General features: G+C 57.6%; 4 protein-coding genes across 10 annotated transcripts; 2 read left to right on the forward strand and 2 right to left on the reverse strand.

Moving 5' to 3' along the window:
- Positions 1–845: 845 nt before the first annotated feature.
- PSENEN (presenilin enhancer, gamma-secretase subunit) lies at positions 846–2,250 on the reverse strand. The gene is made up of 4 exons (XM_002920874.4): positions 2,111–2,250; positions 1,822–1,978; positions 1,296–1,400; positions 846–1,128 (listed from the first exon to the last, which is right to left on the reverse strand). Exons 2-4 carry the CDS (start codon positions 1,880–1,882, stop codon positions 989–991), a joined length of 306 nt encoding a protein of 101 aa, XP_002920920.1. The 5' UTR covers positions 1,883–1,978; positions 2,111–2,250; the 3' UTR covers positions 846–988.
- Positions 2,251–2,276: 26 nt separating this feature from the next.
- U2AF1L4 (U2 small nuclear RNA auxiliary factor 1 like 4) lies at positions 2,277–4,600 on the forward strand. Of its 7 annotated transcripts, none has more exons than XM_034638409.1 (8): positions 2,277–2,409; positions 2,606–2,693; positions 3,076–3,142; positions 3,225–3,274; positions 3,350–3,448; positions 3,624–3,745; positions 3,863–3,958; positions 4,067–4,600. In XM_034638409.1, the coding sequence occupies exons 1-8, from the start codon at positions 2,357–2,359 to the stop codon at positions 4,575–4,577; spliced, it is 1,086 nt and encodes a 361-aa protein (XP_034494300.1). In that variant the 5' UTR covers positions 2,277–2,356; the 3' UTR covers positions 4,578–4,600. The 7 variants fall into 7 exon arrangements, with proteins under 7 accessions (XP_034494300.1, XP_034494298.1, XP_034494303.1 ...); XM_034638407.1 differs by having other exon boundaries at positions 2,297–2,409; positions 3,624–3,757; XM_034638408.1 differs by having other exon boundaries at positions 2,329–2,459; positions 3,624–3,757.
- A 4-nt stretch (positions 4,601–4,604) lies between these two features.
- Positions 4,605–7,295, forward strand: IGFLR1 (IGF like family receptor 1). Its single transcript, XM_034638442.1, is given in 5 exon segments — positions 4,605–5,529; positions 6,002–6,189; positions 6,485–6,820; positions 6,892–7,077; positions 7,080–7,295. Coding segments are annotated over 5 exon segments (1,068 nt in total). The 5' UTR covers positions 4,605–5,372; the 3' UTR covers positions 7,281–7,295.
- Positions 7,296–7,683: 388 nt separating this feature from the next.
- Positions 7,684–27,398, reverse strand: KMT2B (lysine methyltransferase 2B). Its single transcript, XM_034638250.1, is given in 38 exon segments — positions 7,684–8,261; positions 8,353–8,482; positions 8,601–8,684; positions 8,800–8,907; positions 9,189–9,366; positions 9,470–9,544; positions 9,626–9,763; positions 12,370–12,479; positions 12,557–12,646; positions 12,733–14,026; positions 14,108–14,335; positions 15,383–15,543; positions 15,644–15,722; positions 15,799–15,919; positions 16,128–16,286; positions 17,147–17,284; positions 17,366–17,457; positions 17,553–17,668; positions 18,217–18,290; positions 18,421–18,525; positions 18,617–18,706; positions 18,782–18,966; positions 19,158–19,271; positions 19,779–19,896; positions 20,324–20,419; positions 20,523–20,669; positions 20,811–20,924; positions 21,061–21,159; positions 21,437–21,531; positions 21,814–22,092; positions 22,338–22,393; positions 22,555–22,834; positions 23,122–23,272; positions 23,366–23,479; positions 23,724–24,321; positions 24,323–25,784; positions 26,030–26,102; positions 27,260–27,398. Coding segments are annotated over 38 exon segments (7,869 nt in total). The 5' UTR covers positions 27,302–27,398; the 3' UTR covers positions 7,684–7,985.
- Positions 27,399–27,405: the final 7 nt, after the last annotated feature.

Raw genomic sequence — 27,405 nt, forward strand, 5'->3', positions numbered from 1 at the left:
GGCACTCTTCTAGGCACTGGGGACACTGCACTGAACAAAACAGACAAAAACTCTTGCTGTAATAGAGCGTATATTTTAGAGGATGTAAGATTACAAGAAACAAGTGAAATATTTTAAATGAAATGAAATGAGAAAGGATACAACCTGAAGGCACATAGGGAGTACCAAGGTAGGGATTGAAATTTTATTTTAGTTTTTATTTTTTTTAAAGATTTTATTTATTTATTTGACAGAGATAGAGACAGCCAGAGAGAGAGGGAACACAAGCAGAGGGAGTGGGAGAGGAAGAAGCAGGCTCATAGCAGAGGAGCCTGATGTGGGGCTCCATCCCACAACGCTGGGATCACGCCCTGAGCCGAAGGCAGACGCTTAACCGGTGTGCCACCCAGGCGCCCCAGGGATTGAAATTTTAAATAAGATGGTCAAGAAAGCCTTCTCTGATAAAGCTCTTGGCTATGTCTATTGCTGCGGACATCTTCAGAAAATGGGAAACTTCCATTTACCACATATGGTTTGGCTTAGACAAATTCCAGGAGGTAGCATTGATATCCACATTTCTGATGAGAATACTGAGAACAAGTGGGAAAGTACAGTTTTCAAATTCACACACCACCAGCAGAGGATAAAAGCCCCTAGCAGTGCAAGCATTATTCCTTTCCTAGTTCTGCATCTGTAAAATAGGGTTCCTGAGCAGGAAAGTTCCTATTTCAGAGGGTGCAAAGAATGAAGGATTGCACATAATGTGCAAACCACTATGCCTGGCACAAAATGGGCATTCAATACGTATTTCTGAATATTGAAAACCATTTTATGCTTCAACCTCCAAAAGATCCAGAAAGTCAATATAGAGAATTAGAGTCCTTTATTGGGGGATGTCAGCAAAGAACATAGGAAATGGGAACAAGTCTTAGGGGTTTGAGAGTGAGCTTAGAGTAGAGGAGCCCACCTGGGTGAATAAGAAGGTCCTAGGCCTGTGCAGAGGAAACTATCAGGGAGTACCCAGGGGTATGGTGAAGGAGAGGTAGTCACCAAGGGCACCCCAACGGGGCCGGTAGATCTGGAAGATGGTGATCCAGGTAGTGAGCACAATCACCCAGAAGAGGAAGCCCACAGCTGAGCGCCAGACATCTATAAAAGGGAACAGGAATGGATAAAGTTGGCCTCCACCTGCTCTCTGGTCTCTCCCCACCCCAACCGCTGGGCCTCTCTTCTCTCCCAGAGAACCAGAATTCTGGAACCTCCATCATTCCCTTCCAACACCTGATGGCTTCCCTTCATCTGTGCCCTGGACTCACAGCCTTTGATTTGGCTCTGCTCCGTGTATGCTGGAACAAGGAAGGCCTCTCGGAAGAACCAGAAGATGTTGACCAACCAGAGAAAAGGCAGGAAAGCAAATCCACCTAAGAGAGAAAAAAAGCAAACAAACTGGAATGTAAGGCAGTGACGATCCTCCCCCTCCCCCGCCCCCAACTCCCACCTAGAGGACGGAAGGCCCTCTCCCATACCCAAGTTCAAATGGAGATCTCTGCTATCAGAGACTTAGAAATCCTGGCCCCTCCCTAGGGCCCCAAAATCTGACTCCTCATTCATCTCTTCCTCAGGACCCAGAGTCCGGACCAACTCTCCCCGTCTCTTGCGACCCAGAAGCTGAGACCCCAGCTTCCTCTTCCCTCAGGTCCCAGGCCCTTCCCTCAGACCCAGGAGTCCGCAACCCCAGTCGCTTTATCCCTTAGACTCAAGAATCCAGGCCCCCGGGCTCTCTTCCCTCAGGCGCTCTAGTCCGGTCCCTTCTCTTCTGGGATGCTAGGAACCTGCCCTTACCCAGATAGTATTTCCGGCACAGATTCAACTTCTCCTCGTTAGACACCCGCTCCAAGTTCATAGTTGCGCTGAGACCGAGTTGTCCCGCGGGTCTGTAGGGCCGGAGCCAAGCCTTGACCCCAAATGACAGATGCAGGGATCGCGAACAACCACGCCCCTATTACGACAAAACGCCGATAAACTGAAGGGTGGATTTGCTGAAAGAAGGGTACCCCGGCCCCCACCGGCAAGCTGACTGGGTTGAACGCTCTTCATGTTTATTCGGGTGCGCGAACGGCCCCCAACTCACCGGTGCCGTCTACTTCCTCCGCTTGGAAGCCTTTGCCACTTTCAACTCCGGACGTTTGCGCGACAGAGCGCAAGTATTTCTGGAGTTTGTAGTCTTTTTGGATGCGGCAACGCTGTACGCATGCGCTTTCGGGGAACTCCAGGCGGTGATTTTTGCCGGGAAGGCGCAAGCCTCTAACACGCAAGCGCAGTAGGCAGTTTCTGAGCGCGTGCTGTGTCGGGAGGCAGCGACGAACTACACTTCCCAATGCTCTTAAGGAACGGAAATGACGTGAGAGCAGACAGAGTTGGAGGGTTCGGGTAAAAATGGCTGAATATTTAGCTTCAATATTCGGGACTGAGAAGGACAAGTGAGAACGGGTGCCGGGAGCGGCCCCTTGCGGGGGCCGGGACCGGGACATTTGGTTCCCTGGTGGCTGGGAGGCGTTGGGCGGTGTTTCTGGGGTGTCCAGCCTCCCCGGCCCTCGGTTCACCTCTGTCTTTGCACCTCTTCCAGGGTTAACTGCTCTTTTTACTTTAAGATCGGGGCCTGCCGGCACGGGGACCGGTGCTCCCGGCTTCACAACAAACCGACTTTCAGCCAGGTGAGACCCGGCACGGAGCCTTGAGGGTTAACGCCTCCCGGCCATTCCCCTTCTGTTGTCCATCACCACGAGGTCCCGCCTTTTCCGGATTTCTAAGCCCCACCCCACCATCGGCTTTTTTCTTGTCGGGCCTCTGCAGGTTCCTCCCCTTCCTTCAGGCCCATCTCCCAGGAACTTGGCCACGCCCCCGTACGTACAAATCACACCGCTGGGCTGTCCCTGACTGCTAGGTGTCTATTCTGGTTTCCTTAGGGGCAAGCATCGCTGATGCACTCAAGATGCTTAGACTTCTTCTCTGTTGCCAAGTCTCACCCCCAACCTTCATACCTCACCTCACTCCTTTGCATGCGCTCAGGCCCCGCCCCCTTTAAATTCTGTTCAGACCATAGTGCTGCTCAACCTGTACCGGAATCCACAGAACACTGCCCAAACCGCAGACGGATCGCACTGTGAGTGAGGGACCGGTCTTGGGGGCAGGGCGGACAGCCGCCAGCAGGCCACCCCCTGATTTCACCCTGCCCCCTCCTCCAGGTCACGTGAGCGACGTGGAGGTTCAAGAACACTATGATAACTTCTTCGAGGTGAGGATTGGCGAGGGATGGGTTGAGTTTCCTGTGGAGCAGGAGCTCAGCTGAGTCCTTCCTGGTCTTCCGCAGGAGGTGTTCACGGAGCTGCAGGAGAAGTACGGGGAGATCGAAGAGATGAACGTTTGCGACAACCTGGGGGACCACCTCGTGGGCAATGTCTATGTCAAGGTGCCTGCTGTCCCCACATTAGAGCCTAGATGTGGAGGCATTTCAGTGCCTGATGGCCACCACGGAAGCCTCACAGCTTGAAGTCCATCACTAAATCCAGCCCCGCCCAGAGCTGCTAACCGATCCCCTAAGACTTCTGAGTTTGATTGCTGACCCAGATCGACTTTCCCCTCAGTTTCGGCGTGAGGAGGATGCAGAGCGGGCGGTGGCTGAACTCAATAACCGCTGGTTCAACGGGCAGGCTGTGCATGCTGAGCTGTCTCCTGTCACCGACTTCCGGGAGTCATGCTGCCGGCAGTATGAGATGGGGTATGGTAGTATGGGCGTGGGGTGGGCACCTGGAGTCCCAGACTCCTGTGTGTTGGGGTGCTGTCATTGACAACAGCCTTGTCCATCCATCCATCCTCCACCCAGGGAATGTACCCGTGGTGGCTTCTGCAACTTCATGCACCTGCGGCCCATCTCCCGGAACCTCCGACGTCAGCTGTATGGGCGGGGACCCAGACGCAGGTACCTCAGGACTAGCCTGTCAAGACATCTCATACCCTAAGGCCTTTATACCCTGAGATGGACCTGATCCTATGCCCCAGTAACAGTGTCTCTCTTTTGTATCCCAAGACTGGCTCTGAGCACCATCCAAAGACCAGCGCCTGAGTCTCAACCCCCAAACCAGCTGGAACTCCAAAGCCCCAAACCCAAGACCAGTCTGGATCTCCAATCTGGAGATCAGCCCCTGAGAACCTGTCCTGATACCACTCAGGAACTCTGCTTACCTGCCCCATCCCAGAGCAGAGAGGCAGACCTGGGGAACTGTGCAGCACTCCTTACAGCTCTAATCCTCATCTCTCCACTCCTGTCCCCAGGTCACCCCCGAGGTCCCATACTGGCCACCGTCCCCGAGAAAGAAACCGACGACGTTCCCCAGACCACCGGCATGGCCGCTTCTGAGACCCTGGCTCCCTTGACCTCCACCCTTGACAGGCATAAATGTTCCTGGCCAGGACCCCTCCTGAAAGCTCCCTTAACCCCCCAGCTCCATCTTCCCCCAGGCTCCGGGGCTCCATGCTGTAATCTGTTCAAAACAGGGACCTTCTCTTACCACCCCTCCCCTAATAAAGTTCTGTATTAAGGGTTTAGAACCTGTTAGCTTGAGCCTAGCTGTGGGCTGGAGTTTCCTTCCACCCCCACATCTCCTGATGAAAAGGGGAAGCGGGCTGGGCTCTGGCCACAACTTCTGCTGAAGAACTTCCAACAACAGGTGGGAGAGCAGCAGGCTCAGGGCCCAGGGCTGTAGAAACCCCTCAGTGGGACCGGTTGGGGTGGGGAAGCCTCTGTGCTGGGAACCTCAGCACTCTCAGGCTTCTCAAGGGGGCGGTACCTGGTTGTGGCTGGTTGGAGGATTCCCAGCCCTCAGGAGATTGGGGTTAGGGAGCTGAGATAAGGTTATTGGGAGTTGAGTGGGAGTCTCCAGAGGCTGAGGGCTGGGTCCTCCATGCCAGCTGCCCTGAGGTGGGAGTTGGAAATAGCTAATACTTAAGCTTACCATATGCCAGGTGCTGTTCTAAGTACTTTACTTCAAGTAATGATTTTAATTCTTCACAATAAACCTGTGAGACAGGTGCTGTCACCCCATTTTAGGGATGAGAAAAGAGGTAAGGAAGATGGCAAAGGTGGGATACGAATCCACTCATTGTGGTTCCAGACTCATTCTAGCCATCTTGAGGCCTTGGTGGCCCTTCTGATAATGAGCCAGGAGCTGGACTAGGGGCTGGGGATAGATTCCCGTCTTCCAAAGGGGTCTGGGGATCTCATACCCCCACATCACTGCTTCCTTCTTCTGCTCTGGTTTCCTGGAAAGTGTGACAGAGGCGCTGTGGTCGGAAGTCCTGCGGTCACGACCCCCCAGGCTGCAGACCCCGCCCGGATGGGGCCCCTATGCCTCCTCCTGACTGCGGCGCTGCTCCTGGCCCAGGCGGCGCCTCTGGGGGCCTCCCAGCACTGCGGGCGCCTCAAGTACTGGAACCCTGATAACCGGTGCTGCGGCAGCTGCCTGCAGCGCTTTGGGCCGCCCCCCTGCCCGGGTGAGGAGCGGGGACAGGGGTATGCATATGTTTGGGCGAAGCCAGGGGGTGATAAGGATCAGGGGAGGGGACAAAGTCTGTGGGTTCCCGCCTGTGAGGCTTGCTTCGGGATAGGGGCAGCGGGCCTTACGCAGATAAGACGATGTGGGGCTCAGCTTGTGATGGAAGGGCTAGTACAAGTTACTTTAGGGCCACCGCGAAGGGGCGTTGCCTGTTAGGCGGGATCGCGGCTGTGTCCGAGTGGTGGGCGGGGCTTGGTGCCAGAGCGGGATGGGGGTAGTGGGGGGCGGGGCCTGTGGAGAGAGTGTCTCGAGACTGGCAGGGCTAGTGCGGGGAGGGTGGGCACGTCGGTGATAGGGTTAGTAGAGTACAAGGGGTGGGGCCTGCTGGGATAGGACAAAGGGGAAAGGGTGTCGCTAGTGCAGGAGAGGAGGGGCTGGGCGGCGGCACGCGAGACCCTGTTTCCCACCAGACTTCGAGTTTTCGGAAAACTGCGGGCTCAATGACTCTGGCGATCACGTGTCGTGCCCCTTCAAAGAATATCCTATTGGGCAGTGCAACCCCGACAGTGCGGAGCAATGTAGCCCCTGTGGCGGCGGAGCCACGGCCCCTGCCCCCGCGGGGAGCCGGAGCGGCGAAACACAGTGGCGCTGCAGAGAGGTGCTGGTCGGGCTCCGGAGGGCCTGGGCTAGGGTGCAGCTTGCTGGAGACGGCGCGGGGGGCTGGAGGGCGTGGTTTGGATTAGATGGGCGGGGTCTGGAGCAAGGGAGGGGGTGTAGCCCCGCTGAAGAGAATAGGGTGGAGGCAAGATAGGATCGGATTAAAGTGGGTGTGTGGCGGGGGGTAGCTGGATCAGGTGGGAGTTGGATCCCACTGAGGGAGAGAAGGATGGGAGGTATAGGCTGAGGGGGCAGGAGTGGGGCATGCCCCTCGCTTTACTCCAGCCTATTTGCAGAGGTCGGTTCCTCCCAAGGAGCCCTGCCCTCTGAACACTGGGAAACCAAGTGTCCTTAGTTCCCAGGAGCCCAGCCCATCAGCGACTTCCAGTGTCCGGTGGACATCTGAGCACAACGTCACTCAGCAGGCCTTGCCGAATTTTGCCCTGGTTCTGGTTCTCTTGGTGCTGGTTCTGCTGGTGACCTCAGCAGTGATCCTTCTGCTCGCCCAACGGTGCCACCTCCAGGCAAAAGGCCTCCATCCCTATCTTGGCTTGGTCTGTGGCGATACCAACACCCATACCCTCTTCTCGCACTCGTCCTCTCCAGGCTCCCTGGAGGCATCAGAGGCAGGGGTCTCACGGAAGGTCGCTCTGTTTCCACTCCTGGGCAGAGATTAGTCGGGGACATGCCAGGGAGGGAGAAGGCGGGCTGGAAGATTGCCCTCACCCCTCCATTTGTCTCCCAGAACTGCCGCACCTGGCATCGCAGCCCGTCTCGCCTCCTGGATGAGCTGGAGGTGCCGGAGGAGCTGATTGTACTGCTGGATCCTGAGCCTGGGCCGGGTGGGGGGGTGGCCTGTGGCACCACTAGACACCTGGCGGCGAGATACGCGGAGTGCCTGCTGCCTGGTCCACCTTCGCCTACTCACTGCAGCCCAGTCACTCACCACTGCGGGCCTTGATGGAGATGGTGGTGGCAAGGGAGCCCTCAGCTTCTCTGGGCCAGCTTGGCACACACCTGGCCCAGCTGGGGCGGGCAGACGCGCTGCAGGTGCTGTCCAAACTTGGCTGAGCTGGGACTTGCCCAGCCTAGTCCTCAATAAAGTTTCCCGTGAAATAAGCGCCTGCCGTCTCTGGGCCTCATTAAGGCACACTTTTGAAATACAGTCTTAACTGGGCCAAGACCGAACAGGAATCCTCTCATTCCACCACACACACGAGACCAGATATGGCCTGACGTGCCACTGGGGGCTGGCCTCAGGTGCCTCTGGGCAACCAAGGTCCTCTCTGAGGACCCGGACTGGGTTCTAACTGGGAGTGTGTAGCGCACGTGTTGCTCTGAAGGTGTCACAGACCCCCCACAATTTACCTGTAATTCTGAAGGATGGCCTCTCACCCCTCTGTGGAGGCTGACAGGCTTCCCCGGCTCAGGATTGCTGTGGAGAAATGGGAGCTCCTACCTGCCCCCAGCACCATACAAACGGGCAGACCACCTCTCCAAACATTGACAGACTTTATTATGGGGGGTTCCCACCTGGGAACCCACCCTCTTAAATAAAAAAGTGCATAGAAAAGAAGGGATTTAGAAACCTTTGTACAGTATCTACATCCTGGGCCCCCAGGGCAGGAAGGGGGCGATTGCTGGGTGGGCTGGAGGGGTGGAGGCAAGGCCTTTGCCACCTGCATGCCCACATCCACCCTGAGCAGGAGGGTGGGCATGAGATGCTCTGGGAGGGACTCGGGAGCCCCCAGACTAGGGGCCAGACGGCAGCAGGGGGCATGGCGGGCAGCCGCGGCTTCAGTTAAGGAAGCGACGGCAGCGCTTGGCGCCGCAGTTGCAGGGCAGCTTGTTGCTGGCATCCTCGATGGGGAATTTGTAGTCGTAGGTGAGCTCCTCACCACGCAGGATGCGGCGCAGCGCGAAGATGACAATGTGCTTCTGGCCCTCCACGTGGATGACGCGGGAGAAGCAGTTGGGCTCACACGAGTGGTTGATGAAGCGGGCAGCATTGCCGTGCATCGTGGCGTCCACCACGTCGAAGTCATCCATGCGGAACATGTAGCACCCAATACCCTGCAGGGATTGCGAGGGGCCGTCGGGCGCCCTGTCCCCACGGACCAGCCCCGCTTCACCCGCCTCATTCCCACTGCCCTGGGGAGCCCACCTTCCCATCGTAGAACTTCTCCCGCTTGTCAGTCAGCACGGAGCGAATGACAATGCCAGAATACTCGATGACCATCTCGCCGGCATCGATGTTCCGCTTACAGAACAGGCCCCGCCCGTGGATGGCAGATCTGCAGGGTAGGATGGGCCAGGGGGAGCTCAGGGGGCACGGGTACAGAACCAAGGCAGCCCTGCACCAGGGCACCTGTCCATCCACCCAAGGGGCATCCTCCCCCCAACCCCACTAACCTGTAGACACCCACAGCCTCTTTGGATGTCTTCTTGAGGTGGCGAAAGCGCATGGCCATGGGCAGCTCCAGGCTGGTGGCACGTCTGGTGGGGTCAGCAGTGTCACAGGCTGGTACCCAGGAATGACCTCTCTTGCCCCTGGTCACCCTCTTTTGGACCCTTCCAGAACACCCCCAACACCCTGGCCTGCCCTCCATACCTGGTTGACCTGAGCTGCACCTCATCCTCTTCCTCATCACAGGTGGCTCCCTCAGGGAGCACCCGGTGCTGGGAGGCCAGGAAGTTGAACATGTCAAAGGTGCACTTCCTGCAGCAGGGAGGGAGGAAAGAAGGGAGGATAACAGCCATTCCTTCAAAGAGGTGCCATCTACCTATTCCTTTGGCTTGGGCCTGCTGCTAGCAAAGAAGAAATACTGCTATCCCTGAAGACACAGCCAAAGGGGAATGGATGGGGCTCATTCTTCTGACGTGAATGCTAGGAATAGTTCCTGGAGTGACCTGGCATCTTCTCCCGGGCCTCAGTTTCCAACCTCTAAAGACCTAACTCCCACGCTTGAGAACCCCCACAGGGCTCCCCAGGCCTCTCACCGGAGATAGACCTCGGCACGGGCCGCCCCGTGGGGATTCAGGGGTGGTTCCTCCTGGCCCTCTCCCTGCTGGTGGTAGCGGAACTTATAGTGCTGGCAGCGCTGGGCCCCGGGCAGCTGCTCTGCCAGGAAGATGACAGCGTCGTGGTGGATGCCCAGGAGCCTTGCCCCGCTCATTCCTGGGGACAGTCAAAGGTGAAGACACATGCGTCATGTCAGAGGCCCATCTTGTCCTCTGGGAGTCCTCCCAGCTCTCAGCATCCCTGCGGCCTCTCCATTTACCACTGAAGGAGAGATGCCGGAGCCGGGCGTGCCCTCGGGCCTCTTGCACCTTCTCAATCAGAGCTCTCCATGCCCCTGAGGAGAGAGCAGGGCCAGAATGGTCAGGATGGGGCTCGACTGGACACCTTCCCCCCATCACCCCCACTCCCGACTCACCCTCCAAGCTCTCCGCTTCCACGCTGAACCCATCCTCACTGCTGATCTCAAAGCGCAGATGCGGGCCAGCTCGTTTGGGGGCCTGGTTCTCTTTGTCCTCTGGGGATGGAGGCTCTTCCTCAGAGCTTGAAGCCTCACCTGGTCCCAAGCAGCAGGTCAGAGCAGGTGAGGATCACCCCTCCTGGAGTCCAAAGTCCCGGGTTCCCCACCCCCTCCCACAGCCTCCCTGCACAAGCAGATACTTGGTCTGAGGGCTCTCTTCCTGCTCTAATTGCCCCGTGAGCCCTACAGGATGGACATTATTTTTTTCCGAAAGAGCCTGCGGTCCCTTTTCTGTAAGCGTTCTTGGAGAGATGAGCATCTCCGCAGAGGCCTGGACTGCCCTGGCTCTGCAAGAGACACTTCTGGCTCACTCAAACCCAGTTTACCAAAAATGCTCATCCACCCCTCATTCTTCTCTCACAGAAAATTAAAAATACCAGAAGTATATTTTACACATGTATTTTTTTATATGCAGCACGTCTCTGTAAATATTACAAATTTATTATATAGGCCCCTACCTACAGACTCAAGTACATGTAAAGGATTTCTCAGGGGCTGAATATCTTGAAGACAGAACAGAGAGGACTTGCTGCTGTAGGAGCTGGGGATGTGAGGGCCAGTGGAGGGTCAAGGACAACTCTGAGGTCTGGGGCCTAAACAACTGGAATGATAAAACTGCTGATGACTGAGATGGTGAAGGAGAGGGAGGAACAAGTTTGGGGTGAAGGTAGAGAGCTCAGTTTGGGATATGCTGAGTCTGAAATTCCTCTTAGAAAACCTGCCCTTGCAACCTGCAAGGAGATGGGGAGGGAGCCGGCAGCAGGATCCAGGAGCCCGACTACCCATCTGCTGGCTCTCAGAGTAAGAGGTGGGATGATTTAGAGCCACGAAGTAGATGAGAACACCTGAGAGTAAGTGCAGACAGAGGGCCGGGGCACTGGGACATGCCAAAGTGACAGGCTGGGGCAATGACAAGACCTGACCAGAGAGGTGAGGAGAGGAGTGGGTTTTGGAAGCCAGGAAGAAAGTGCTACAAGGAGGGGGTGATCATCCCAGATGCAGCGGCTCACTCAAGCACGGTGTGGACTGAGGACTGACCATCATGTCTGGAGGGGGAGGGTGGGGAGTACCTAAGTTTGAGTGGAGTGTGCTTTAGGAGAGGCAGGACCCACGTGGCCACACTTGCTCCCCACACCACTCCCCTGGGCCAACCTGACTGCATGCCCTCCCAGCACTAGTCAACTCTCCAAAGCTGATTTGCTGTGTGACCCACATCATCTCCAGGCCTCAGTGCCCCTGGGTTCACCTCTGACAACTTCTTCCGCCTTCACTTTGCCCTTACCCCAGCCTCACCTCCATTCTGTTCCCTGAACCCGACAGGCTGACTACAGGGGCCTCACCCGGGTGCTCTCATTGCCTTCTTTCTCACGGCGCTCGTTCTCAGCTGCAGTACACTTGCTAATGTACGTGTCTGTTTCCTCTACCAAAATATGGCGTGGTCCCTAAGGGTGGGGACCTGTCCGTCATGGTCACTGCCATATCCTCACACCACCTCTGACCCCCATACGCAGTCTTTCAGTTAAGCGGTCTCTCGTGTACCTCGCTCCGCTTCCATGCTCAGTAAGTCAGCGCTACGTAATGAGACAATCCACACATCCGGACAGGGCTGGGGCCAGGAGAAATTCCGAGCCTCAGGCTGTTCAGTTACCAGCTCGCTTGGCGGTAGCCTACCTGCTCTCCCATAGCCCTCTATAACCAACAGAGCACTCACTGCCCTCCCAGCTTCACCTAGGCTGTCCGCCCAATCCACTCCACGTGCCCCGGATCCTGTGTCCTCATGGCTCTGCAAGTGCACTGACCTTCCCTTTGCGCCACCTCAGCAGTCTCCTATTCAAATCCAACCACCACGCCTCCTCCCACCCCTGCTTCCATCCACAAGCCCCCTTCACCCTCCTCCATGGTTTTGCTGTCTCAGCCCTCATACAAAACCCTCTGGGCTGCTGCCCACCCTCTCCTCCCAGACCCTTAGCCAAGCTTGCCGGCAAGATGCCTGGGTCTTGTTTTGGCTTCCTCATCAACCACTGTCTTCAATTCTCACCTCCAGTGTAGCAGCCCCCTCTGCCCCCTCCCATCCCCCCAACAGCCCCTGCTTCCTGGACTCTGCCCCCAGGACTGCTGCTGGGTGTGTTGCCAGTGGTAGGGGTGGTCCGCCCTGCCCCACCACCACCCCCTCCTCCACCAATCCTAGACCCCACATGTCTGGTGTCCTCCGGGGCAACGCTCCCTCCTACTCCTGCCCCTCTCGATCCTAGGTGAGCTCCATCCTCACTGGCTGACCCCCAGGTGCTCTTGTCTAGCTGCACACTCTAAATCCCATCTCTGATTCTGACAGCCCCCACACTGCTCAGTTTTACGAGGGACCTAACCCTCTGACCCTGGCAGATTAGGCTCTGAAGCCAACCCCCAGGCTCTTGGGCACTTTTGAAGGGCCTCTCACGTGGAGCTGAAACTTCATCTCTGTTTCTGCCATGGGCCACATGCTCCGAGGGCATCTTTCTAACTCTGAATACCTAGTCTCAGGCTCTGAGCCAGGTCGGTGCACAAGGTCTATCTTTTGAAGTGGACCAATTCTGCATCTGACCATCACCCAGCTGAGGCAAGCATGAGGAAGGAGGCATTGAGAGTAAAAGGCTGGTTCTTACCTGAGTAGTGGTGCCACTGGGACTCAAGCAGCAGGTCAGGGGGACCGTCAGGGGCCCGGGGAGGACCACCTTCAGGGAGTGGCAGCAGAGGGGACCGGTCCTGGAGGGGCCTGTGAGGAGACACCTGTCAGAAAGAGGAAGGGACGGAGGTCCCAGAGCCTCTAGGGAAAGGGCACCGGCTACTCACCTCGGGCTTTCCTCCCCAGTGGGCTCCCCGGGCTCATCCAAGTCAAGAACTCCACGCACTGTGGGCGTTTTCATCCTCACTCGGCTAAACCTGGGGGAGGAACCCCAAGAAGGCTGAGCTGCCTTCTCCTGCCCACCTCTCTTGCCCTCCTCCATAGACTCGGCACATTCACTCACCCGCTGCCACTAAGCCCTGGACCCTGGGGATCATCCTCCAAGGACTCTCTGTCTTCCTCCAGCCGGGGGGTCTTGTTTGGGGGTGGCGCTGGTGGGGAACGGCCAGAGAAGGTGGACACCCTCTTGACGCGGATGGGCTGATGGGGTGGGCTGGGGGGCCCACTGCTCAACACCAGTGTCAGTGGAGGAGGGGGTGGTGGTGGGGCAGGGCGGACCACCCCTACCACTGGCAACACACCCAGCAGAGGTCCTGGGGGCAGAGTCCAGGAAGCAGGGGCTGTTGGGGGGATGGGAGGGGGCAGAGGTGGCTGCTTCACTGGGGATGAGACGGGTTCACCCTCCCCAGCCATCTTCACAAACACTTGCCCCAGCTTGTTGACAAGGATGATTTTGGATGTGGCGGGTTTGGGGGGCTCGGGGGCAGGGCCCAGGCTCAATACCCGGACCCCTGGGGCCCCAGGGAGCCAGGCAAACGTCCGAGTGGGGTCAGCTGGGCTAGGGGGCAGGCCCTGGGAAGGCTGGCTGCCATTGGCCAGGGGAGGCGCTGGGGGGAGTGGCTCCTCTCTGGGCCCAGCACCTCCCTCCCCGGGCCCCCCTAGGTTCTTCAACACAAAATCCACAATTTCTGACGGCAAGTCCTCAGGAGGTCGGGTTCTGTCCCCTGCAGCCCCGATGACCCCAGCCCGGCCCACTCCTGGCCCTGAAGGAGTCCCCTGGCCCCGAGGCTGCTGGATGGCCTCTGCCTCGCTGTCCGTGCCGTCATCCACTCCATCCAGCTGTTCGATGCGGGGGGCTCCAGGAAGGGCACCAGGGGCCAGGGCAGGGCCAGACACCACAGTCACAGGGAAGTGGACATAGCGGGGGGTAGGGCTGGCCTCTTCCTCTGAGCTGTCCCCTGGGACCCCATGGCTGCTCCCCACTGCCCCTGCAGCCACAATCTCTTCCTGGAAGGGCTCAGTCCCCAGCAGGCTGGCCGCAAAGTCCAGGTCAGCAGCACTCAGTCCTGACACCACCTCCATGTCCTCAAAGTCTGGGCCCAGGTCTTCAGGGGGTGGTGGAGGAGATGGGGCTGGGCCGGGGGGAGCCAGCTCCCCTGAGGTAGGTGTGAGGGCTCTAACGACTGAGGTAGGAGGGGGCACCCTGAGCTGTGGGGAGGTTCTGAGAGGGGGAGAGGCCCGCCGTGATGCCGGCAGCCTTGGGGCCAGGGGGCTGGGACGACGGGAACGTCTGGGGGGAGCTGGGAAGTCCAGGTCTCCCACCGTGGGGATGTGGTGGGTCAGAGAAGATGGACTTCCTGTGGGGGGAAGGGTCAGTGTCAGCCATGAGCTCCTGCCTCACCCACCCACCCCTCTCCCCGACACTCCCAGGTACTCACCAGGGGAGGGCAGGGGTCCAAAGGAGACACCCCCCAAGGGCCTCCGGGATGGTGAGTAGTTGGGCACTTTGATTCGAGCCCCCGAGAAGGAGCGGGGGGCCAGAAGAGGGGCACTGCTTGGATCTGGCCGAAGTGGGGGGTCCAGGTTCTGAACAGGTGAGTGGTGCTCAGGAGCTCCAGGGATAAGGGCATCTGTATCTGGTGGGGGGTCCACATGATCTGGGGGCTCTGAGGAGGCAGGAGAATGGCCTCAGGAATGGCAGGGGCTCTTTGTCAAAGCCTCTCCTCATACACCCTCCCTTCTTTTGAGCCAACTGAGCCCTCCCCACCCCTGCCGATGGTCCAGTCACAATGTGCACTGGTTCCCAGTCATCACCCAGGTTCCACACCCCTCTGTGGCTTCTTCAGAACCTCCACACATGCCTGGATCAGGGGCCCTTTGTAACCCCTCCTCACCCATCTCTGCCACCTCCCCCGTTCCCGGCTGCCTACTGTTCTGACTCAGGCCCCGCATGCCGCAAGGGGCACTGCCCTCTCTCCAGCAGGGCCAGTCCTACCACTTTCTCACCTGCGCCGCGCATCCCTGCCACATCAAACACATCTGCCCCATCCTGGCGCTTGGGGCTCCCCATTACCTGGCTCCACCCAATCTGTGAGAACAAATCTCTGCCGCCTCCTCCCAACACTCCCCTGCTAACAGCCAGGACGGCTGCACCCTCTTCCCTTCTCTACTTCATGTCATGCTCCAACCTGGCACAAACCCCTTCCCTGCAAACACAATCGAATCTCTTCCTCCTCCCGTTCAGCCCACAACCTCTCCTTTTACCAGTCTCCCAGCCCCATCTTTGCTGTGTGACACCCGGCCCTCAGCGACATCCCTCAGCACTGGCTCGGCTATGAGGGGACCAATTTGGCTTGAACCCTGATGTCACCGTGCAGAGCGACTGCCCTTGCTGGCCTGCAGCACAGAAAAGCTTGTGCCTTTCTCAGAGGGCTGCGGGAGCAGCACAGGAGCACATGCCCTAAGTTTGTTTGTCCAGAAGCTGCCACCCCCCACAGGCAGGTAGCTCTCCCCTCACTTCCTGTGAAATGCTGAGCACAGTCCCTGGTGTGTAACTTAGGACTATTAAGTGATCATTTATTGCCATGATGACAAAAGGAAGAATGGCAAACATCCTGGGGTTTCTTTAGGGAAGAGAGGAATTGGGTTGGTGCGTAACCATTTGGGGAGGGCAGCGTTCAGGGAAGGAAATGAGGGCATTCCAAGGCCCTTACCTGAGGAAGGGGCGGGGCTGTGCACAATGGTCTGATTCTCCTCCGCTGCCTCCAAGTGAACTGGCTCTTCCCTGGGACCCCATGGCCGATACTCCAGAATCCGACACCGATACCAGCAGCGCCGCCGAGCATCCACTGTGCTCCAGTACAGACGGGAGCACCTGTCAGGTGGGTGAGTGGGTAAGAGGGTCAGGACAACTTGGGAAATGGGATCCTGTCCTGGAGTCCTTCCATCCCACCTAGGCCCTCTGGGCTGCTCACTGGTAGCCAATGGGGAAGAGCCGTCCCTCGCAGTCCGAGAGATCAGACAGGGTACCCAAGGAGTCGATTCGGATGGAGCCTGTGATACAGAGAAGAGATCAGGAGGGTGGGCCAGGCAGGGTCAGGAAGACCAGGGTAGAAGGCAAAAGGCTTACCAATGAGCACGTTGATGGCATCAGGTTCGAGCCCCGTCAAGAACTTTCGCTTAAAGTTGATGCCCTCGAAGTCCACATAGACTCGGCGGAGAACATCAAACCCATCAGGGGTCACGATCTCCTGGAAGGTGGGTGGCAAATGGGGCTGCTGGATCGGTGAAGGGCAAGGCGTCGAGGCAGCGAATGGACATCTGGGGGCTTGGCTCAAGGACAGGAAAACAAGGAAGACACCAAGAGGCAGCTGGGGACAGGGCTAAGGGGCTGCAGGGGACTATGAGTGGGACGGGAAGAGAGAGCAGTAGGGAGTTTCCCCCATGGTTCTGACTCACCTTGCCATCGAGCAGGTCTGTGTGTTTCTGGCAGAAAACTTTCTTGTCATCCTGGAAGATGCAATAGCTGGCCCGGGCGCACATGAAATGGAAGTTGCTGAGGCAGGAGGACAGGCAGCAGCCCACTGTGGCTCCAGGCTTCAGGCAGAGTTCACAGCGCTACGGTTGGAAGGGGATGCTGAGGGGAGAAGCCAGTGACCGAGACCAGGGTCTGATGCTCAGCATCACTGTCCTGGAGACTCTGTTTGGGCCCATCTAGCCCAGAACCTCGCAAAGCAAAGGCACTTATCAAACATAACCTTTTCCCTAGCTGCATCCAGGGCCAGGTACACATCAAAACTATTTCAGATTTTCTGAAGCAGAGTGTTGCAATATCAAGAAAAATAACAACATCTAACACTTACCAAGCAATATTTACCATCTTTCTCACACCATTTTAAAAAATATATTTATTTAAATAATCACTACATTCTACATGTGGGGCTTGAACTCATGACCCAAAGACCAAGAGTCATATACTCTTCCAAATGAGCCAGCCAGGTGCTCTCTCACACCATTTTAATGTAAAACCTGTATCATTTCATTTAATCTTCACATTTGTAACCCCCCCCATACATATCACCCCAAGTCTCACTTCCTGAGCCAGAGACATTATACAGCACCCCAACACTGGTGAGGAGGGGTTCTAACCCAGGAAATACCTCACCTCAAGAGACACAGTAGGAGCTAAGTGTCTTACTGTATAGAAAGCATCCAGCACAGGTTCAATCAATAAAAGATCTAACTTTTAATCTCCCAGGCTTCAGGCCCAAATACACGGGGTGGGGGTGGGGGGAGCCACTATCACTGAAGTACCAGAGTCCTGGAACAACCAAAAAAGGTACCCAGGACCAGCAGTGAAAGGATGTGCTGGGGTAGAAATTGTGAAACAAGAGCGGTTTCCCCTGTGGCGGGCGGGGGGTGGGAGGCCCTACCCCAAGACCCTGGGGCTGCCCACCTCTCTAGGCCCGGGCTCTCACCATCTGCCTCCCTCGAGCCACAGCAGCATGCACGTTTTTGAGGGAGCCATCATTTTCCTCAAACACTTCAGCTGACCAAATGGCACAGTTGACGTGTGTCCACTCATTCTGCCCAATGTATAAGAGCCGTCCTGCCTCCTGGGGGCAGAGGAGAAATGGTGTGAGGGAAGGCCCCAGCGACTAGGCCCCACAATCTGGGTTTCATATGGTAGCCCTCACCTTAGAATCCGCATCCCCATATTTGAGGCAGAGCGCACACTGACGAGGGTCCTCCAGGTGTGAGAAAGCAGCTGGATCCTTGCCCTGAAAAGCTGGAAGAGGTGTGGGAAGGCAAGTCCCAGAATCAAGACCTAGAGCTTGCCCCACCAACTCAGAGGCCCTGGCGTCAGTCCCCACTTCCCAGTACCTGCTGAGGGGTCCCCTGGAGGCTGCCCTGATTCTGGGGTCTCTGGTTCCTGCTGCCTCCACTGAGCGTAGACATGGTCCAAAGATGGAGGCAACACGGCATTGGGAAGAACTCCGCTGTGGACAGGCAGGGTCAGCATCTGACACGTCTAACAAGGGTGGCCACCCACAATCTTAGCCTAAACATGCCATGACACACTTGGTCCTCTCTCCATGTGGCATTTCTCCCAGTCTCCCAAATAAGCCAGGGCCCCTCATGCCACCTATGACACATGAAATGCTGTTCCTCATGCCTGGAATACTCTTTTTCCACATCTCAGCTTGGATGTCATCTGTTCCGAGAAGCCTTAGCCCTAAACACCTTCGCTGGGCTCCCACAGCCCCTTGAACTTTCCCATCACCACTCTCACCGTCTAGATCATCAGGCACTAATGTGCCTGCTCAACCCCCCAAACATGGCTTACTCAACACTACCTTGCCCAAAGTAGAAACAAAGTTAGCTAACTGCACAATCTTTGCTGGCCTAGAACCACTGAGAATTCTCATCCTGACGCTAACTCTGTTCCTCGTCTATTCTCAGCCCAGGATCGAGACCCTGGATTCCCAGGTGCCCTTGCTTTTGCCCTTATTCCCTGGTTCCCCTCCTGTTACCCAGCCTCACTCACTTTGGCAGCCGGGTACTCCGTCGCCAGTACTTGGGGTCGTGGGCGTCGAACCAGCCGAACGCAGACTCTAGCAGCTGGGGAGTGGGTTAATAGGATGAGAACTGGCTTCCCCGGGAAAGTTGGTAGGGGCAGGGTCTGAAGGACCCACACTCTCCTCCCCACTACCACTCAAGCCACTCTAGAGACATCCTCCAAAGTTCTCACCTTCAGTAGGAGCCCCTTCACCTGGCCTCCAGCCCGGCGCTCTGGGGTCTCTCCTTCTTCCGAGTGCCTCATCAGGATGCCTACCATGTCCTCCATAAAGCTGTGCTGTAAGGGGGCTTGTCAGGATCAGAGCCCCCACCCTACCCACAGGCCCCTCCTCTTGGCACCCACCTATTCTTCTCAGTGTCCCACTCACCACAGACTTGTAGTGGCCTTCCTCGAAGCGCCGACTCACGGCCTGCAGATCGCAGGGGCCTGGGTGCAGCTGCTTTCCAGCCTGCCCACACTGTAGAGAGAGAAAGTCAGCAGGACTGGTGCTGGGCGTGGCCCCAACCCATCCTACCTCCTGAGCCCCGCAGACCTGAGTGCACAGCAGCAGTGGGCCCGCCACCTTGGAGCTCAGTAGACCCTGGAGCACCTGGCGCAGGCCCCCCTGCAGGGCCCCACTCAGGGCCTCTCGCCAGCGGGGGTGCGTGGCCCCTGCACACGGTCCGCAGGTATACAGCACTGAGTCTGGCAGCCCAGAAAGGATCTCATAGTCTTCATCTAAAACAGCCAGGGTGGGACAGGAGAGAATGGTTCAGGAGAACATGAGGGCTCTCAGCAGCCCAGAGGAGTTGCCAAAGACATACATTTATGACACCTTTCCCATGAGGGCCTATGCTGCGGGTAGAAAAGGACACCCCGCCCCCTCAACCCGGGGTGGAGGTGGCAGCCCAGGCACTCTGCCTGCTCACCTGAGAGCCCCTCGCACTTGGCGTGCACCCAGTGGTCACACTGTGCACACTGCATCATCTTGCTCTCGTAGTCGTTGTCTTCGTAGCAGCGTGTGCAGATTGGGCAGAAGTTTCCTGCAGAAGAGGGAGGAAAAGGGCAAGTCAGAGGGGCTGGGGCCACCACCTACCCCTTGCAGGTCCTGTCTGGAGCCATCCCCCATTTGGCTGCTGTGAGGGCTGCCTCTGCTATGCCCTATCTCGGGTCCCTACCATCCTCAAAACACTGGCTGAGGATACAGCCTCTTCAGCCTGGCAGCCCCAACGCCTCACAACCTTGCTAACATGCTGCCTGAACAAATGGGGAAAGCCCAGGTTTTCAAGGTGGTCAGTGAGACTCAAGGTTCCAAGAGGAGGTTGTACAATGGTGGGGTCCAGGCTGACTCCCGCTGCCCCGAGAACTGTGTCCCTCTACTTGAGGTACTGGATAGGCTTCTGTGGGAGACTACCATGAACAGAAAAAAAGGTTTTGTGGCTACAAGAGGAATACAAAGCCACTAGAAAACCACATCTGTCCTGCCTGTCTAGGAGCCTGGCCCACTGCCCGGTGTCCCCCAGGGCCCAGGTCCCCTGACAGGTCCCCACCTTTCTCATAGAGCTGGGTGCACCTGGGGCAGAGGCTGTAATCTCCGGACCACTCGACGTCCCAGTTCTTGCCTGGAGTCGCCCCACAGCTCTTACAGCGCACGCAGGCTGAGCAGATCTGGGGGGGGGTGGGCAGGGTGATGTTAGGGGGAGCAGGCTGGAGCAGTGTGGGGGGGTACAGTGGGAGGAATGGATGGTAAGCAGGAGACATATGAGGAAAGACAGATAAAAGGTGTACAAGAGAAGCAAGGAGGAGAGAGGAACAGGAATAAAATAGGGGAGACTGACAGAAGGAGACAAGGAAGAGTGGAGGTCAGGTAGAGGCAGGGGCCTCTGAGTCCAGGACCACGGAATGCATGAACCCTTCTGTACTCTGCAACCATTCTGTACAAATTCTGCACACACGTCTTGTCTATGTGAAATTTGGGAAGAGAAAATGCTATTTATCAGATAAACTCTCACAAGGACCTCCAACCTTCCAGTCTGGAGGTGGTAGCGGCCTTAATTAGAACTCCAATGCAAGGGATGTGGGCCTCATTTCTCACCCAGTGGCGCCGTTTGCGTGTGGCCCGGGTTGGGTAGCTGGGCCCCAGGCAGGCTGGGTGATAAGCATGGCGGCAGCGCTCACACTCCAGGAGGTGCTGTTGGAAGTTGGGAGAAAAATAACAATGGCAGAACCTACTGGCACAAGTATACCCCTCTCCTCCATGCCTCCACCCACTCTCACGGCTCCTGTGCCCAAACCTTGGATCCCCGGCCTTTGCGCCCACAGACGTGGCAAAACTTGCAGCGGCGGCAGCACCAGGTGTCATGATGTTGGGGCAGGGGCCGCTCGGCCTCCTCCAGGCAGAACGGATGGAAAGGGTCACAGCAGACTTGGCAGAACACCAGCTGGGGGTGGGGAGAGTGAACAATGGGCACAGTGTGAGGACAGGAGGCCAAAGGATGAGACCCTGTAGAGAGGGCCCAAGCAATCAGGCAGTAAGGGCCAATGGAGACCTGGGGGGCTGTGGAAAAAGGCGGGGATCCAACCTCATGCAGGCCTTTGCTGGCACACAGCAAGCACACCATCGGTGGCCCCCCTGGCACAGACGTTAACACGCTGAGGCCACCCATCAGCCACACGTTCTCCAGGTCACAATCCTCCTGAGGAAAGAGGATGTGGGATCAGAGAGCAGCCAGGAACACAGCCAAAGCCATCTTTAAAGCCCTGGTTTCTCAGATACAACCCATAGGTTTCTTTCAAACACGCTCCTCGAGACCCTCTCCCTCAATGCCATACCTTAAAATCCACACGGACCCTGTGCACTCCATCAGGGGACTTCTGTTTTCCAGTCCAGCCATTGGGAAAAGATGCAAAGGGGCCAGGGGCCAAAGCATCCTAGGGAGAATGGTGGTGGTCAAAAGGCTGCCAGCCTCACCCTCTGCAGACCTCTCTCCACACTGTCCTCTACCCCAGCCTGCCCAACCCTGTCTTTTGCCCAGATCCTACTTTGCTTTCCAGGACAGACCTGCCTTACCCCTCAGGGCCTGTCCTCTGGTGTGGACACAACATGGCACTCAGACGAGCCCGTTACCCTGACTTGCTAGGAAGCTCCTGAAGGGCGGGACCATGCCTTCCACAGGGCTCAGGGTTCTTGGTGTGGGGCCGTGCTGACCTTGTCCAGGCGCCTTCGGGCCTTGAGCTGCAACACAGGCTGGAGGGTGGGTTTGCGGGGCCGGCTCTGCTCCTCGGGTTCTGGCACTGGCAGCTCTAGGCAGCACACATAAGTGGTGAGGGTCCCCCTCTTCCCTGTCCCACCCCTTTCCTCCACACCCCCTAATGTTACCTGGATCCCCATGGCCGCCTTTAACCAACAGAATGACTCTCAGACCTGGCTCGATAAGCTACTGAGAACTTTATACACCCACTTTCCCTGTCCACCCCAAACTCCATCTCTGCACTCAGCTGCTCTCTCTATCACACAGATACAGGCCCCAGTCTGGAAACCACCCCCCCCCAAGACTGAAAGGAGAAACAGCAAGCAATTCGCACCATTCTCTCGGGGGGTCCGACGCCGGGGAGCAGGGGGACCCCCAGGCTCTGAGTCATCCGAGTCCTCGAAGATATCATAGGAGGGTCGCTGTTTGACGCAGCGCCGGGCTGACTTGCGCTGCAGTAGGAGGGAGTCCTGCTCCTCGGGCCCTGGGGGGGCCACCACCTCCTCCCGGGGCCCCCCAGCTCCCGCCCCCCGGCGTGGGCCTGGAGGACCAGGGGAGGCCTCAGGAGATTCATCGGAATCCCAGGGCAACAGCGTCTTCACTATCGTCCGGCCTGTGGGAACAGGGGACTTAGTAGGATCTGAGCTCAGCCAGGGACATGGGACACTGGGATGCAAAAAGCCAAAAAGAAGTGGGGCAGAAAAGAAGGAGTACAGGAGAGATATAAAAGCACACGATGGAAAGATGACACAGGTAGCAGACTGCAAAGAAAAGGGGAGGAGAGCAAAGGAAACAGTTTCTTCCACGCCATGGATCTAAGTAAATTTGTATAAAGAAATACTCCTCAAACCTTGTTACCTTTTTTAGCCAGCCGTTCCATCTTCCGAGCCTCTATCTTGTCGCACTTCCGGTATCTGGGGAGGGGAGCAGCACGTCACCAGGGTAGGGGACTGGTGGTCTGGGGGAAGAGAGGAAGCTCTCCACAAGGATGCCAATCCCACTTCTCTGGTGGGGCAGGAGACCTGGGTGACTGACAACCATGAGTGGGAACAGAGGCTGCGCCCTGACTACTCACACACAGCACTGCTTCTTGGTGTTGGGGCCCCCAAACTTGGGCTTGTCCAGGCAGTTGACACAGGACCCACAGTCCTGCACACGCAGGCAGCCCCGACAGTGTCCACACCGTGCCATCCGCATCTTCTTGCCATGATGGGAGGGCAGTGAGCGCCGGGGTGTATGGGCCAGGGTCCCTCCAGACCCTGCAGGCTCTGAGTCTCCCCCAGGCCCTGCTGACTCCACCTTTCCCCGCCGAGACCGTGATGGGACACTCTCAGTCTCAGATGCTGATGACGTATCTAATGCAATGGAGAGGAAGGAATGGAGCCACAAGGCCACTAGGGCCTTTTACCTCAGTTCCCTATTCTCCCCTAGATCTCATTCAACTGGCCCTCTGGTCCCGACTTTCCCACAGGGCTTCGGTCCCAGGTGCCCCCAAATCTGCTCTAAGACCTAGTACTCCAACCTACTTGCCACCTGCCCCAAGCATCCAACTCAGCTCCCACTCTCCTAGGCTCTTGGTGCATGTGCTCGCCCCCAAACTTGACACAGCTGTCAAATCTTCCCACAACACACCCGCCCCTACCCTCTGTGGCGAGGTCCTGCCGATCCCGGAGAGGGAGAGCACTGAGGCGGGGGACGTCTTCAGGGACCATGGCCCGGGCCTGACCTAGGGCCACAGCAGCATGACGACAGACATGTTTGATACGGGGGCCTTGCACGGGGGACTCGGGGCCCTAGGGGAGGAGAAACCAGGAATACATGTGGGAAGTTGCCCCCTGTGCTCCTGCTACCAGCCTTCTTCAGAGGGCCCTCCTCCCACTCCATACCGACGGTCTCTCTCTCTTAGCTTCCATCGATTCATCTTCAGACCTGACAGAACCTCTATCTGAGATCTGCTTGACAGTCCCCACGACTTCCTCCATCTGCCCTCCAGGGCTCGGCTGGTGGGGGAATAAACAGGGTCAGAGGCTGGAAGATGAGGAAAGATAGGACCGGGGGACTAGCACAGGGGAGGGCCAGGGAAGGAACACAGGCAGCTGAGAAACAGGGAAGGACTGGCTCTGAGGGTTCCCTGAAATACTGGAGGGGATCTGAGAAGGCAGAAGGTTAAAGAAAACTGAGAGAACTGAGAGAATCGAGGCTGGATGACTGGGTGCAGAAACCTGACCAAAGCGCCACGCTCACCGGCATCAAAGACGCCACCTTCTGCTGCTGCTGCTGCTGATCGATCTTGAACAGCTGCACCTTGGCTCTCTTGAGGAGGCTGAACATTTTCTCCTCCACACCAGACAGCGGTAAGGAGCCCAAGCCTGCAGTACGGGCCTTGTCCAGTGGTGAGGGCTGCTGCGGCGGCGCCTGCGGCTGCAGTTCTAAGTGTGGCTGTAATTGTGGCTGCTGTGGTGGTAACGCCTGGGGCAGCAGCTGGGTTGGCAAGGCCTGGAGGGGCTGCTGCAGCTGAGCCTGAGACTGCTGCCCATTGCTCAGAGCTGGAGCCCCAGGAAGGGGCACCTCGGCCTTAACAGGAATGGGGACCACAGGAGCAAATCGAGGCAGGCTGAGGTGGTTGGTGCGGCCCACTGCCCGTGGCTCAGGCTCAGCTGGAGAGTCATCGGCAGGAGGCGGCTCTGGCTCAGGGGCTTCAGGGGCCCCAAGAGGAGCAGTAAGCACCGATTCGTAGATCTTCAGGTGGGCTTCGCTTGGGGTAAACTGAGGCGCCCGAAGGAGCAGGGGCCTCCGGGATGGAGTGACAGGGACAGGAGGTGGGGGCGGGGCTGGTGGGGGCAGGAGGAGGAGGGGGAAGTTCCCGGGTCAGCGAGGTCCAGCGAAATGTGGGTTCCCTTAGAATGGACCGTCTCTTCTCAGGTAGCGGGACTGGGGTAGATGGGGGGGTTGGGGCACGCGGTGGAGAAGGAGCTGGTGCTGGTTCTGGGGGGGCAAGTGGGGAGGTGGCAACAGGAGGCCGCAGAGTAGGTGAGACTTCTACCTTTAGGGGTTTGGGGGGGTCTTCATCCATAAATCGCCGGGGTGTCTTGATGACTCGGGAGGAGCGGGCACTCACCACAGGCATAATAAACTGCCGGATATTCTTCAGGAAGGTGGTACTTTTGGGGGCCACAGTGGGGCTGTCTTCTGGAGGGCCTCCCATGGTGGTGCTGGGGGTTGGAGTGGGAGGAGAGGTACCCTCTGGCACTGCCCGAGCAGCTTCTCGCTCTGCCCGCTGGCTAGGAGTCAGGGGAGGCCGGCCCCTCTTCCTGGAGCAGGTAGCTGGGACCACCGGAGGAGGGGATTCTTCCTGCTCCTCTGGGGCAGGAGGTGGTGGAGGCGATGGTGGGGGCAGAGGGGACACTGGGGGTGGTGGAGGGCAAAGTGGGGATGAAGGAGAAGTTGAGGGGGATAGGAGGGGTGGAGGAGGTGGAGGAGGTGGAGATGGTGGCAGGGGTGGAGGGGGTGGAGGGGCTGGAGGAGTCGAGGGTGGGGATGGCAGCTTTGCCTCTTCCTTTTCCTCTGCTAGCATCATCTCTTCTTCAGGTCCAGCTCTCTCTACCTTCTCTTCTTTCTCTTCCTTGTTTTTCTCTTTTTCTGTCTCTTTCTCTCCCTCCTCCTCCAGCTTTAGCTCCTTTCTCCAGCAGGGGCCCTCTCCCGATCCAGATCCAACTCTTCCTTGGGGGGCATCCTGCCAGCTTTCCTCATGCTGATCTTGACCCTGACCTGATTCAAGTCCCAAGGACAATTGTCCCATCTTCACTTTTTTGGCCTTTGAAACAAACTTGATCACGAGAGGAAGCCCGCCTCGGCCTCGGCCTCTACCTCCACGGCCTCCTCGCCCAGACTGTCCTCCACGCTTGGGGGTCCCAGGTCCTGGGCCAGGCCCCTCCTTGCACTTCCAGCTGCCAGTTCGGTGTTTTACGGGAACCACAGGAGGTGGGGGCTCAAGTTTAGGGATTGTCACAGCTGCTTCTGCCACCACTACTGCTTGTTGCTTCTTCCTGCAGGGGCCTGCTGGCCGTCCTGGGGGCCGTCCCCGAGACCGACGTGGAGTGGAGGGCTCACATGCCCGGCTCCGCGGGGCTGGGGGTGCCTGGGCCCGCCGGAGAAGTTCAGTCAGTGCCTGCACCATCCGTTCTGTGCCCTCCTCACCCCGTTTCCGGGCAGGAGTCTTTGGGGGGGTAGGAGCGACATCTGCTAGGCGAGGAGGCGGAATGGGGGTCGTCTTATGCTTGCGGCCCCGACCTCGGGGGGCTCGACCTAAAAGGAGAATAGGTGTGGGGAGATGGGTCAAGCTAGCCCTGTAGACTGAAGAAGGCACTCCAGGAGGGCAAGAACTAAGTCTTACTTGTCTGTTTCCCCCACAGCCCAGCTTAGCTTGGGCTTTGAACACAAAACACGCTACGTAACTGATGGAGACTCTAGTTAAACAGGGAAGAGCTGACATGAAGAGCAAGAGTAACGTTGCTGTAAAGCTACAGAGGTAGAGTTTCCCCGTCACTCACCTCGCTGGGATCGGAGCGCAGAGCGCAGGGAAGTGGGGGCCACATCTTCATCTGAATGAAAACCCTGAAACTCCTGATTTAGGGGACCAGGGGTGGAGGGGAGAAACAGCAGTCAGTGCCAAAGCCCTCATTCCACCTGAGACTCACGTATGGAGATATATGCCCAGTTTCCCCCTTAACATACCCCTACCTATTTAGAGAACTTAAAGATTGGAAGACACGAAAAGCAGAGAAGACTCTCTTCCTAGGGATGGAGGCACAGGGTATTGTGAACCCCCATCCCCTGCACCGGACTACACCAGCACAGCCGTCAGTGGTTCGCTGGCCCAGAAGGGAACAAAACTGGGTCTTCTCAGGCCAGGCGGTAGACACTACCCAAAGACTCCCTCAACCTCCAACTCAGAAAAAGGTGGGACTACTGTTTACACACTCTCAGGATGCGGTTTCCTCCTGAATAAAGATGAGAATAAGGGCACTCAAGTTGGGTTTGGCTATGCGTGTGTGTGTGTGTGTGTGTGTGTGTGTGTGTGTGTACGTTTCAAATGGTTTACCATAATAAGCTCTACCCTAAGCCCTCAGGTGACTACAAACTGTCCTAAGTAATACAACCCACACCCTCCTGACTTTTCTGAAAGGCTGGGGGTAAATCCTGAGCTGAACTCAGACCTGCTAGAGTTCCCAGTCTCAACCTTTATTTCATTTTTCTTCAACCTGTGCCCCCAAGAGGAAGCCCTCCATCATGCTACCATCTCTCCACTTAAAGTAAGAAGAGGAATCGGGATACTGGTGAAACCAGTGATGTGTCAGAGATTATGAGGCCAAGTGGAGCAGCCTACAGGTAAGAGCCCAGAGAGCCCTAGCCTGGGTCCACTAAAGCCACGCTGCTGTCAACCACCACCGGTTGGGCATGCAGTACCCATAGCCTTCTCGCTCAAACCTCTACTGCAATAGCTTTGCCAACTACCAAGATCACCAGCCCCGGACACTTCTGCAGAACGTGCCTCAGGCCCAAGTACCCAGCTGCAGCCCCGGGCTTTTCTACTTTCAGAGGCCTTTTTCACCGACAGCTCCGTGAAACCTATCTCCCCCCAGGCCTATTTGAGGGCCCCTTCCCTCCGCAGGGGCCCTAAGAACCTCGCTTCCCCACGCCACCCCTCGGGGCCACCCAGACCCTTGGAAGCCCCCGGCCTCCGCCCCGCCCGGCGCTGGGGACGCCTCTGACTGCCTCACCTCATCGTCGGATTCCTCGTCACTGCTCTCCTCCTCGGGCATGCAGCCTCGGCTCGGGCCCCAGCCCCGGCCCCGGCCCCTGCCCCGGCCCCGCTGAACGCGCGGGCCGGCCCACAGGCGGCGGAGCCGGCGCAGGCCCCGGCGGT

This window comes from Ailuropoda melanoleuca, chromosome 12 (assembly GCF_002007445.2).
Source record: "Ailuropoda melanoleuca isolate Jingjing chromosome 12, ASM200744v2, whole genome shotgun sequence".
Taxonomy (NCBI): Eukaryota; Metazoa; Chordata; class Mammalia; order Carnivora; family Ursidae; genus Ailuropoda; species Ailuropoda melanoleuca.

Bases quoted from the DNA above. Each gene is read 5' to 3' on its own strand.
- PSENEN (XM_002920874.4), bottom strand. From the start codon at position 1,882: ATGAACTTGGAGCGGGTGTCTAACGAGGAGAAGTTGAATCTGTGCCGG. The intron at 1,401-1,821 runs GTAAGGGCAGGT...TTTCTCTCTTAG, and splicing joins GTGCCGGAAATACTATCTGG to GTGGATTTGCTTTCCTGCCT. The intron at 1,129-1,295 runs GTGAGTCCAGGG...TCCCTTTTATAG, and splicing joins GCAGAGCCAAATCAAAGGCT to ATGTCTGGCGCTCAGCTGTG.
- U2AF1L4 (XM_034638407.1), top strand. From the start codon at position 2,357: ATGCTCTTAAGGAACGGAAATGACGTGAGAGCAGACAGAGTTGGAGGG. The intron at 3,143-3,224 runs GTGAGTGAGGGA...CCCCTCCTCCAG, and splicing joins AACCGCAGACGGATCGCACT to GTCACGTGAGCGACGTGGAG. The intron at 3,449-3,623 runs GTGCCTGCTGTC...CTTTCCCCTCAG, and splicing joins TGGGCAATGTCTATGTCAAG to TTTCGGCGTGAGGAGGATGC.